This window comes from Lytechinus pictus, chromosome 3 (genome assembly GCF_037042905.1).
Source record: "Lytechinus pictus isolate F3 Inbred chromosome 3, Lp3.0, whole genome shotgun sequence".
Lineage (NCBI taxonomy): Eukaryota > Metazoa > Echinodermata > Echinoidea > Temnopleuroida > Toxopneustidae > Lytechinus > Lytechinus pictus.
In genome coordinates this window covers 46,685,149-46,697,337 of record NC_087247.1, presented here as the reverse complement: position 1 = coordinate 46,697,337, position 12,189 = coordinate 46,685,149, and the positions used below count along the sequence as shown (strand labels likewise).

The 12,189-nt window shown below is 35.2% G+C and overlaps 1 protein-coding gene across 1 annotated transcript in view; it reads left to right on the top strand.

Annotated features, from left to right (window-relative positions):
• Positions 1-12,189, top strand: part of LOC129255553 (ETS translocation variant 1-like) — a 67,160-nt gene that overhangs the window by 40,493 nt on the left and 14,478 nt on the right. Inside the window, exons 3-6 of the mRNA XM_064097200.1 lie at positions 1,702-1,923; positions 2,526-2,970; positions 3,673-3,923; positions 11,802-11,873. Of these exons, the coding sequence (XP_063953270.1) occupies positions 1,767-1,923; positions 2,526-2,970; positions 3,673-3,923; positions 11,802-11,873 (925 nt within the window). The 5' untranslated portion in view covers positions 1,702-1,766. The remainder of the gene's footprint in view (positions 1-1,701; positions 1,924-2,525; positions 2,971-3,672; positions 3,924-11,801; positions 11,874-12,189) is intronic.

The window sequence follows — 12,189 nt, the reverse complement described above, 5'->3', positions numbered from 1 at the left end:
TAAGAATTAAGACATCGATTCATTTTATAGTTGAAATTAATCAATTACAACTCTTTGTATGACCTGGGCAGGTCACTGTTTTGGTTCTAGGTTATTTCAGTTTCTGAAATAAAACTGATGATTTATAAATGTACATGTATCCTTTTACAACTACATGTACTTGGGGGAGAAAAAAAGCATCCATGAGTGGCATTATTTGTTTCTGAACCAGCTGTACATGAAGCCCAAGTGCATAACAGCTCAGCTCAGGAAGAGGTGTTGTAAAATAGGCAGCAATATGTTAGTGTATTGTTATCAATACATTTGTGCAAAACAAACAAATGTAAAGCAAGGTATACAGTATATATATGTCAGTCAGGAGCGTCCTCTTTCACCATTAATGCATCTTGTGACTTCAGAAGCAATCCAAGGTATCAATGTCTATGTGCGGACTCACTTTCACCCCTAATGTAGCGGCTGAAATTTCATAAATCAGACTAGAGAGGAAGTTAAAATAGAAGACGTACACTCTGAAAAATATGGGATCAGAGTAAATAGCTTGTCAGTTTAGATTCAGAAGAGCATGTCTCTTGACACTGATTTAATGCCTTTCTGGCTACAAACAGACATGTTTAACTTTAATATTTTCCATCTGAAGTTGTGCATCACACCAGTATATATCACAAGTTTGCCTGAAATGTGAATAAGTGAGTGAGAGTATTGATTGCGTGGTAGTGATGGTCAAGTGGCATAGGGGAAGCTATCATTGGAATCACCATCTTCTATGAGGCCATTTGGAAAAAAAACTTAATTGAAATTTAACCTTAAGACAGGCTGTAATATTTTGCATTTCATGCAAGAAAATATGAGAATAGTATATGATATGTACATCCTGGAATCAAAACTCTACATGTATGATTGTTACAGAGATGATGCTTTAAGAAATTGCTGTTTGTAAAGGTGTACTGTTTTCCTTCTAATAACAATGTATGTGTCATAGCTGAAGACTTGAGTCTACTCTCTCTGTCTCTCTTAATTACCCAAATGGTGATCAAAGACTTTTTTGCTGTATCTTTCTTCTTGGCTTTTTTTCATCAATAAACGAAATGCAATCTCCTTATTATTGACTTGGATGTACTGTGTGTGTATATATACTGGTGCATGCTACTTGTACATGTTAGTTCCTCCATAGATTTTTGGTTGAAAAGGCCAGGAAGTTTCCAGAAAATCTCAGATAGTCCCAGAGGATATGCTCAGTTACACACTATCATTGGCCATGTTCTTCGATAATGACTGTAAGCATTGGAGTGACTTTGAACCAACAAGCTGTTTGTGTTGGAGTGAATTGTGTGCTCAAGCTTGACATTAATGTTCAATCACTGACAGAATTTTCAGCCATCCTCATCAGTATTTTGCTTGCGAGATATACATGTGGGCATTATAGGGGTGTCCAATGAAATGCCACTTTACCATTTTATACAGTAACTGATTTATAGCAATAAATCTTTTGTGCTTATCCAGAGATAGGAGCACATCTTTCTATACATTATTTCTTTTTACTTGATATTGTAGAATCGTTGTAACAAATTATTATCTTTTGTCTGTTTGCCGATTTAAATCAAGTTGTTTTACAACTGTCTGATCTTGACTCTTTAGACACCATTATCATAAAGTATATTAATTCAAAATTTTGCCATTTCATTTGTCTCATCCCATCCACAGTACCCCTGAGCATCAAAATTAAGCCCGAACCCAAAAGCCCAGGATACCACAAGCCATGTGCGCACATGAAATCTCCAGCGGCCAGCACAAGCCACCGCCATTTCAATTTTGACAAATTTGAGCAGAAGTTTGCGTATGGGGAACAGGTTGTGGTGGACAACCCTTTTGGTAAATTGGATGGACTCTCTGTGATCATCCCAGCACCATCTCCATCCAGCACAGGTAAATTTCAATCTTTTTATTTATCTTTGTATGAATATTTTATTCTAGGTTTTTCTTTAAGGATTTTATTGAAGCAACGAAAGAGAGAAACAATTTAATTCAAAGTGAAACTAAGGAATAGAAATAAAGTAGTAATATATTGCTCCTTGGTTTTGGTTTTTAGTGTAGGCTCTGTACCTTATTTGATCAAAATTGTATTTCAAACATTTAAGGGACTTCTTCATATTTTAACTGCTCCTAGATTTTTTTGTTTACAGGCTTGTTGTTGGGTCTTTTCCCTAGCAGTTTTTTTCTTTCTTTGTTTTATTTTTAGGGGGGGGGGGCTGTTATGAGATATAGTTGGACTGCTCAGATACCAATTATCTACCAAAAGGTAAATTTTAGGAATGAAATTAAACCAGTCAATTCTCGTACATTTAAAAACGCTGGTCTACTTTATAAGAAATCAAGCCAGAGTTTGGCAACAGTCATCCAAATGACATTATAAATGTTATGAAGTACACAGACATCACCAATATGACTACACTTAGATTCAGTAAAAGTCACCTATCAGTACTTCCATAAAAAAAGTTTTTGATAAGAATTTATTCTTTTTTAAACAGATGATCATCCTAGTCCACCAGGGAGTGCCTGTTCAGATGCAGTGGCACCACAAAGCTCTCCTGTTCCACAGGGCAACACATCATCCACAAAGAGCTGCACCAGCAATGAAAAGGGTTCCAACAAGAATAACCCATCGGGCATGGTGGACATGGACCCAAGTGCCATGACGCCCCCCTCCATTGACCTCAACATGAACCGTATCATCAAGCAGGAGCAGCAGGGGCCCTCAATGTGCAGCAACAGTGGTAGTTGCGACAAATCAGACAACGCCAGCAACCGTGGCAGCAGCATCTCATCGCCAACGACTCCTCAGGGGCCATCCCTTTGTCAGATGGTGACCTTCAAGGAGCCGTTGGTACCTGGTGGAAGCGGGTTTGGGCCAAGCAGCAATCCCTTCAGGGCACATGGACCAGGTCCTGGTCCTGGGTTTTTTCTGGATAAGAAGTAAGAACTATTCCAATTCAAAGTCTTTCTTTTTCATTCTTAAATATGTTAACCTTAATTATTCCTCACTCCTCAGCATTTAACTGTGCTCTTATGAATATGATGATGATGCACAGCTTTTGTATAGCGCCATATATCTGTCAAAGACATTCAAAGGCGTATTGGAGGAGCCAGCCTATCTGGGTCGCCTTGAAGGGCGCGCACACAGAACTGTGACCCGCAGGTCACTCCTCCCGATATAACTGGTTGGGGGGAAATGCAGGTGGACCACTACACCGCGGTTTCCCCCTACTCTTATTCGAATAGTGCAGTGGGTTCTTAACGTTCAAAGATGATGATTCTCCTCTACACGGGGCCTCCATGTAACATCCTATCCAAGGGACGGAGTGTTTTCCACTGTAACATAGCCCTGCATCTATGAAACAGGGGAGAGACGTTTACACACAACGCACTGGCCATTAAGAAAGGATTTTGTCAAGTGGGCAGAGGTTTCATTCTGATTTTTTATCAGATGGCTATCTGCCCTACAATCTACCTCCTTTTTTTTATTTTGCTTTGTAATTTTTTAATTGTTATGATTCTTTGATTTTACATTATATTATGTATGACAATAGAAATGACTAGCAATAAATGAATAAATTTGTTTTAAATGCATAGGTTTATTTATTTTCTTTTTTTGTTGTTGATGACATAACTTTTTAGTAGGTTCCAGAGGCAGACTTCTGAGCCATGTTTTGGCAACCTGACCCATTCGATGGGATCAACAGGAAACTCTGGAGCTGACTCTGGTGGTAGTAATGGCAGTGGTGGTGGTGGAGGAGGACCTCATCCTTTCCAGCGTCAGAACTCTGAGCCAGTATTCCTACCATTCAAGAACCGAGGCATGTTCAATCAAACCCGCTTCAGGGATACTATTGTGAAACAGGAGCCAGTGGATTATGGCTATGAAGCTGGTAAGAAACATTTGCCCCCCCCCCCCCCCAAGATTACTAGATAGAGAATTTATAATCGCAACCAAGATACATGTATACCAAAAGAGAAAGTTCAAAATAATGAACAACAAATCTGGCAAAGAAGAAGAGGATAATATATTTTTTAACTTACATTAAACTGATTCCTTATAGAGCACATTTAGCTAGAATGAACTAAGCTAAAAGAACCCTTCATAAATTATCTCAAAGATGAGTCCACTGTATTAACAATAACTCATAATTGATTTCTGAAAAAAGAATCAGTTTTAAATTGAAAATTTTCAAAGAATAGATTTTTTCACAGTTTACAGGAAAGATTGAACAGATTACAAATTGTAGGTTTCATAGAATTGATGATTAAGGTCAAGAATAACTTGCATTACCCTTTGCTTTAAAGTAATTTGGTGATCTTCAAAATAATTTGTAATGTGGGTTTTGAAGTGGCACAAATATTCATTGCCTATTCTCCATTTTATGATGTTACTTGCATTCTAGACTTCCTAGTTCTCTGAAATGACACTGACCAAAATACAACTTAGATGGAGCTGTTCTCTTTCTCTCTTATGCCTGCTTGAATTACACGTTCACTCAGAAACGTGTTTACTTTCATAAAGACTGGGAATAATTCATTGAAACACTTTAATAAAAAGACACAATTTTACTCAGAGCTCAAATATTCTGTTGTTTTTTTAAATTGCTTTTATCCAGGGATGTCTGGTTTATTGCTTCTGAAGTTGAGTAATGTCATTGGATTTTATTGTGATGTAAGGGATTTACAATTCAATATTGAAGTGTTGTTGACACTGAAGATTTTCCATTTGAAGTCTTTGCACTTGGCATGGTATCCATGCTTTACAATTTAGGATTATTGGCCATATTTTCACCAATATGGTTAGATCATTTGTATCCATCACTTATCACAATCTTATGAACATGTTGTTACCGATCAGTGCTCTCATTACTCTTGACTTGAGAAACCAGCTGACCCCCCTCACTGCTCAAACCTTTGTCCTCTAATTAGTTCCAGGATCTCTGAGGTGAAACAGGAACAATAGTATTTCCAAAGGAGGCTTTTCAAAGATAACAGTCTTTTCTTTTGTTGTTTGCTCCAATGCATCTATTGTGCAGCAGGAAGTCTATTAAACCTTACCCATTGGTGAATTCTGTTCCCCAAGAAAGGTGTGGCAACAGGATGGGAAATGTTGTATGTATAGATCACCAAGAAATGTTTTAAAAAGCTATTGAATGAATTAAGCATGAATCTATTAACAACTGGTAACTTCTTATGTGGTGGTTATTCTGAATCTCAATCATTTGAATTCCTTATACCTGTAGTTGAAATATGAAAAGCATTTTTATATATGGGTAAACTATTAATTTCTCAGATTGAGTATCAAAATTAAGCACTAAAACTGAACAATGGTCATCGCAAGGGGAAAATGTACGTGGAATATACCACCCGACACCAGTATGGGACTAGATAATCCTGTCCGACACACTAGGGGATCAGCCCCGTCTGTGCACGCTAAAATTTATCATTCGGCGGCTTGCTTGCTAAGAATGAACTTAATTTTTCTCTTCATTATGAAACTCATCGTAAATTTGTTTATCTAACATGCATTGCTATACTCCTAAGATTTATTGTTATGTATCATTTACACAACAATATGAGATGATAACCATTCTTTGGGCGAACAGTTGGTATAGTAGTTTGAATCTAACGATTTTCTTTTAGAAATATAACAAAAATTCTCCTGATTTCGAAGGCCTGCCATTTCCTTATAAAAGCAGGAAAAATAATCTACTAATCTTATCAGTTCGGGAAAATTCTAGTAAATGTAATAAGATGTTTTTTAAAACGATAAAAAAATTGTGAAGATATTAAAAATAAGGATTTTAAAATGCTATATAAAATTAATGTTATATTTTCATAAATTTTGGCATATTGTATCACTCATCGAAATGACTGGTATTTCGAAATCTTACCCACACTTGCTGGAAAATTTGGTTTAAGTTTGTACACCGATAGTCAATGTAAATGATAAGCATTCATAGCCTTACTAAATTTCAATGATTCCATTGGTTTTAGGATTTTAATATCGCAAACAGTATCGAGAGTGAGCAAACGATGCCGACAGGCGTTGCTAACAAGGTTGCTAGGTGCGAAAATCTGATTTTGCTCCGCCCACTTTTTACACTGAGTTGGAGGGATTAACATACATGCTTTGTGAGCAGCTGATTTTAAAAATTCTCAAACTGAGATGAAACATGTGTATGAGTGCCTGTATTTGTCCTAAAAAACCTGAAACAGACCAAAATGTAGGATGAAAAATTCTTAATTTAGGTACAAGTAGCAATTTATTAGCCTGATTTGAGAACCGTCTAGTAGACGGTTCAGCTTTCAGTTTTCTCTAATTCAAAAAGTCTATTGGCGATGTTGACTGCCTTCTGCTGTGTGTATCTCCTACACACACTATTATTAGCAGCACTTTACATTCAGTGTATACATGTACCTTGTTCACACAGTATATTGGTCATGCTGTGTTCATCTAGAGTTTATTTGTTGTTGTGCACAGATTCGCTGTTTACACATAGTCATTGTAACCAACCCCAAATTATTTTCAAACTTTGATTTATATCTCCAAGGTTTTGAAATTGTTCCTGTAGATATGATACTTTGAAGCTTTTGGGATCGTATTTTAACACTAAAAGCCTAATGTTTAGCCCATTTTAAAGATTCAAAATGAGAATTTTTAAAATCAGAACAAAGTGAAATGATCACTTTAAGTCAAACCAAGGAGTTTTAAAAGATTGAGAACCATCCGACATGTTCCCTTAAAAGCCACTTTGATGCCGTAAGGATAAAATATGTTTTATCGGATTTGTCTTGCAGATTGTAGACCAAAGATTCCTACCAAACTACAGACTTTACTGACCAGATACACTATGAAATATGCTTTTGTAATAATTACTCTTCTCTGCCTCTGGTCAGATAATATGAGTAAGCATATTGCTAATTTATATTTGGGAAAGCAAAAATAAATTTTACAACATTTATTGAATTATGATTTGAAATTACACGACTGGTCGCATGTGGCCGCAGCTGTGACACAGAACATAAAAAATAGATATATTCCATGAAACTAATCTTAATGTTTTGTATTGCGGAAGTGTGTGAAAATTTATGAAATGATGATTTAAAAATTGTCAAATTCTGAGGGTTTTTCACATTTTGAGACTGTTATACAATATTTCGCCAAATTTCAGGACATAACAAGCCTTTGAGATATATTTAGTCATGTGTTTAATATTCACATTTTGTGACCAAATAGCATTGGAAAAATTTGCAATTATCTATTTTCAACACAAACCACTTGTCATTTTTTTCCATGAAACTGGCGGCATTACAGGTCTCCAACAAAAGCTACAGTGCACCTGTGTATTCTATTGTACTTCTTTAAAAATCAAAAGCTACGTGAATTAATTCGCATTTCGATGTCTTTCTTTTTTACCTCCATGGTCAAACATCCTTAGGATACACAAACCATACTAATAAAGTAAAGTGATTTGGTAAAATAGTAATTTCTGCCCATTGGCAGTTTATGCAACAAGAATGATCTCAATTCCCTTACATATTGTTTATACAACCAAGATCATTTCTTGAGCCAGTGGACATGAAACTCATTGCTAATTCTATAGCTAAGAAGGAAGTTAAGATTAAGTTTCAATGAAGGCTAAGAAAGACATATTGATTAGACTGAACTAAGATTCTCAATCACCCACACCTATCACCTAGTCTGCTCTGCAAACCTTATACTAGAGTTAAGGGTCTGAATGTGCAGCCTATAATGCCTTGTGAAATGAAGGCTCTCTGAAACAGCAAGTTTTGTATGTGCTAGTTTTGCGTGGAGACCCACTTGTTGATCAAAGTTGCAGTCAGGTATGTGCCTGCAGACTACCCCACACACACACACATACTTCCCCTCTTTCTCTTTGTTTATTTATATTTCTCTCAGATCTTTCTGCCTCTCTATCTGTAAAATATTAAGTCATGAATATCTTGATGTATACTCACTGATTAGTCTGTAAAGCTCAGGCAATTCTTGCTTAACATAAATATTTTCTTTCATTAATTCAAAATTGTCGAAATAGGAAAAAATGTGCATCATTCAGAACTCCAGGTTAACTATCCAAAAAAAGTTAAAATAGATGAAACTATATGAACTATCTTTTGAAAAATGGTGGAAATTATTGAGATTCATTGCACACAGTCCTTGAGAGTGCACAAAGGCACGCACAGGAATTTTTAACTGAAAAAAAAAATTCTTTCATGAATATCTTGATATATGAATACTCACTTGTTAGTCTATAAAGCTCATGGAATTCCTGTGCAACATTAATATTTGCAATTATGATTACAACCTTAGCTGGAGAAGTGATTTTCATTTTGAACCCTGGACCAAGGTTAAGAATTACCTTTAAGTCTAAACCAACTGCTTCTAGCACACATGAGTACAACTCCTGTTTGATTCATCTAAAATAGGAATCTTTATGTGATGTATCCTGAAGGAAACGGAACTTGATTAGAAAAGATTAATAATCTGCCGCTAATTGTGAATGATCAATTGAATATGATGACCTTGATGCTGATGCAATCCTTGCTATCATCAACACTCACAAGTTATTCCATGGTTATTTCATAATGGGCCTCAAGATATGAATGATATTTTATGGAAGGAAGTACTGCTTTGCAAAATATGATCCCATTGTATTGATATCAGTAATAATAAGTAGATGGGGAAAAAAATCTAGAATGGACATAGTGGATCTTTTCAAATACATTCTCTTCATTCCCTCAGAAGCATTTCTTCATATTGAAGTGATTGAAAGGGGAAAAATTGAAGCTCATTGGAGAATTAGTAATGTTCTGCTGAATGGAGTTTGTTTTATTTTAATGTAGACATCTTTCTGCTTTCCGAGAAGATTATTATAAAATTAGATGCTGTAGAAGAGTAAGTTGCCTATTCTGTATGATTGAGAGAACTCGGGAAGGAAATACATTTCAGCCACTTGTTCACTCCATCTTGTACTTTCCACATCTGTAATAAATTCTTGATTTGTGTCCAAACGCTCCTTTAGTGCACATAGCCTCCAAATTCATATTGTGTATTTCATTAGTGTAAGTTTGTGAATGCATGAATTTTAGACTTGCATACAGATTTGTCTTCAAGTATGAAGCATTCCTTGGATAATGGGCTTTAAACTTTATGAGCATGGAAGCGATCCAGGGTCCAACCGCTGCTGGACTGAAATCCTGCAAGACAAATTTTGACCTCTGTTTTGTGCCTTTCTCTTAGAATCATGCAGAAGTGTATTATAAAGCTCACATGGTGACAGCATTGGCTTAAAGCTAATCAAAGAATTATACATATCTGCTGGTTAGATTGATATCTAGTTTACAGAACATCAGTTTGTCCAGTAATAAACATGTTTGTTCATCAGACTGGAGAAATATAATGATGATAGAGATGTTGCTGAAAGGCCTTGACCAGAGCTAAAAGTGAAATTGACAAATGGAAAATCTTTAAGCTACAGAGAAGAACAATGTTAATTTTATGCGTATTCATTTCTTGCCAACTGAGTATTTTGCTGAAGAAAAACTAAAATAAATGGGTTTTGAGTTTTTGGACAATAGGCTTAATTGACCTTCTTAATGGCTTAAATTATGGGAAGTCACAAAGAAAAGCTACACTATTTTCTCAATTTTCAGATTATGAATTTTTATTTTTTTTCAATCTTCAGAGGAAAAGGGCACTGACAATCATTCTGTGCTAGAGTGGATGGATACCTGCAGCTCATGACTAGGTTTTATTGTGATTTCTTTGTTTGGCTCTTATTTTGGCCTAAATTGCTATATCAGGAATGACTGTAATACATATTCTGAATGCAGATAGAGGCAATAAGCTGTATCAAATTAGCAGGGAATAACAAATTGTAAAATTAGTCCAGAGCTGTAAGTTTCATTGAGTTAAGCAATTAGGAAATGATGTTTATGATAACTCTTTGTAATAGAAAAAGAAAATTAAATGCAAAATCTTAAAGCAGAAAAATCATCCAGTATTTGTATACAAGACCTATGGAATCATAATGAGTCAAGCGAAGAATTACGTCGTGATCTTATAAGGTTTCAATTGGTACCTGTATTTGATTTATCAATTTCATGTTTGGGTCAGTCTTGGTTAAAACCATGGATGGTGATGCAGGATAATTTTTCAATAAGTGAAAAAAAGAGAGAATAAGGAGAAAGAAATAGGAAAAAGAGTATCGATAAGAGAGTTCATGGCAGCAAGTAAGGTATCCGTATGATCATTCTCCATTCCCTTTGGAATTTTTTTTTTAAGTTTTCAACAAACAGTGCAATCTCACTCAGCTTTTACAAGCTTTAGAGAGTGCTTCCCTACATTAGTTTGTGTATTTGCAAGTTGTCATGTGAAAGGTTCTATAAACATTATTTATATGATACATTATGCTGCTTAAAGGTCAAGTCCACCTCAGAAAATTGTTGATTTGAATCAATAGAGAAAAATCGAACAAGCATAACACTGAAGACTTCATCAAAATCGGATGTTAAATAAGAAAGTTATGACATTTTAAAGTTTCGCTAATTTTTCACATAACAGTTATATCTACAACTCAGTGACAGCAAGTGAGAGAGTTGATGATGTCCCTCACTCTTTATTTCTTTTGTTTTTTATTGTTTGAATTATACAATATTTCAAATTTTACAGATATGACAATATGGACCAACTTGACTTAAACATAAAATTTAAAATAATGGTAATGCTCAGGGAGGAATAAAATTTTGTTTCACTTGACAATGAGGAGACAAATTAGAGATTTTCATATAATAATATACAAAAGAATTAGTGAGTGGGTAACGTCATCAGTCTGCTCATTTGCATACCGACCAGGATGTGCATATAAATGTTTTGTGAAATTAAGCAAAACTTTAAAATGTCCTAACTTTCTTATTTTACGTCCGATTTTGATGAAATTTTCAGGGTAATGCTTGTTGGATTTTTCTCCTTCTATTCAAATCAACTTTTTGTTGGGATGGACTTACATTTTCAACCTAATGCATTTCAAAATAGCAGTTCTTGCCCCCAATGGTTGAATATAAATGTGAAATTATATCTGTAATAATATGATTTGTTGCTTAACATTGGCAGGAAAGAAATGTATCATACATGAAACTGTGGAAGATTATAACATCCTACATCCTACACATTTTAAATTTCTTATGAGAAATGCAAAAAAAGAAAAACAACAACATGATTTCCTGTCACGATCTTTGTTTTCTCTTTTCAGGTTCAAAGTGATTCCTCACTGATTGGTTGGTCTTTTTATTTCATTCATTCGCAGATTACATGTTCTCATTATTTCATTTGACTGTCCTTATTCTATTTTGGGAACTGTGTAGGCCCTGAATTTTTTTGTTTAATTTGCAATTAAAAAGGAAATCATAGTTGAGAGGAAGCTTCTTAAATGCTTAAACTTTGCTGGAATGGAGCTACTTTTGCTTTTGGATGAAAAGCTGAAGTACTGAATGTTGAACTTGTCGACACTTTTCTGTGTTTAATATTTAAAGTTACAATCAGTTCTTGAAATCTAGCCTTGTCTTTCCTTATTTGCTATTTTGTGAGTGATAAAATACCAAACAAGGAAACACAATAGAATTTTTGGACCATTTGCCATATTTGCAAAGCAGGGTGATGGAGTCCTATATGGCGTCGCCTAATTCCAAAACGATTAATTCTCATCGCTGGTCACCATATTATTATGTATCATCACCATATACAGAAGTACCAAGATCCTTTGGGAACGGATTCCAACGTCAGGAGATGTTTATTCAACGCCAATGCAAGGAAGAAGGTAAGCTGATGCAACATTGTTTTGTTGAGTTCCTGCAATAAGGCCCTAATAACGTAGGAAAAAATTTATATAAAATTTAGCATGAAAGGCAGAAGAATAGGTGAAAACATATCAGGGGCCTGTTGCATCCAATGGTAACTACCATGGTAACAATCAATAGCCAATCAGAATCTAGGATCTCATGCAAGGTACCATTGGATGGCAAAGTTACCATAATGGTAACTTTTATGCAACAGGTCCCTAGGACATATATGCCCCAGATGACAACTTCCATTGATATTTTCATATTAAAAGTTTGTGAGAATTATGTAAACAT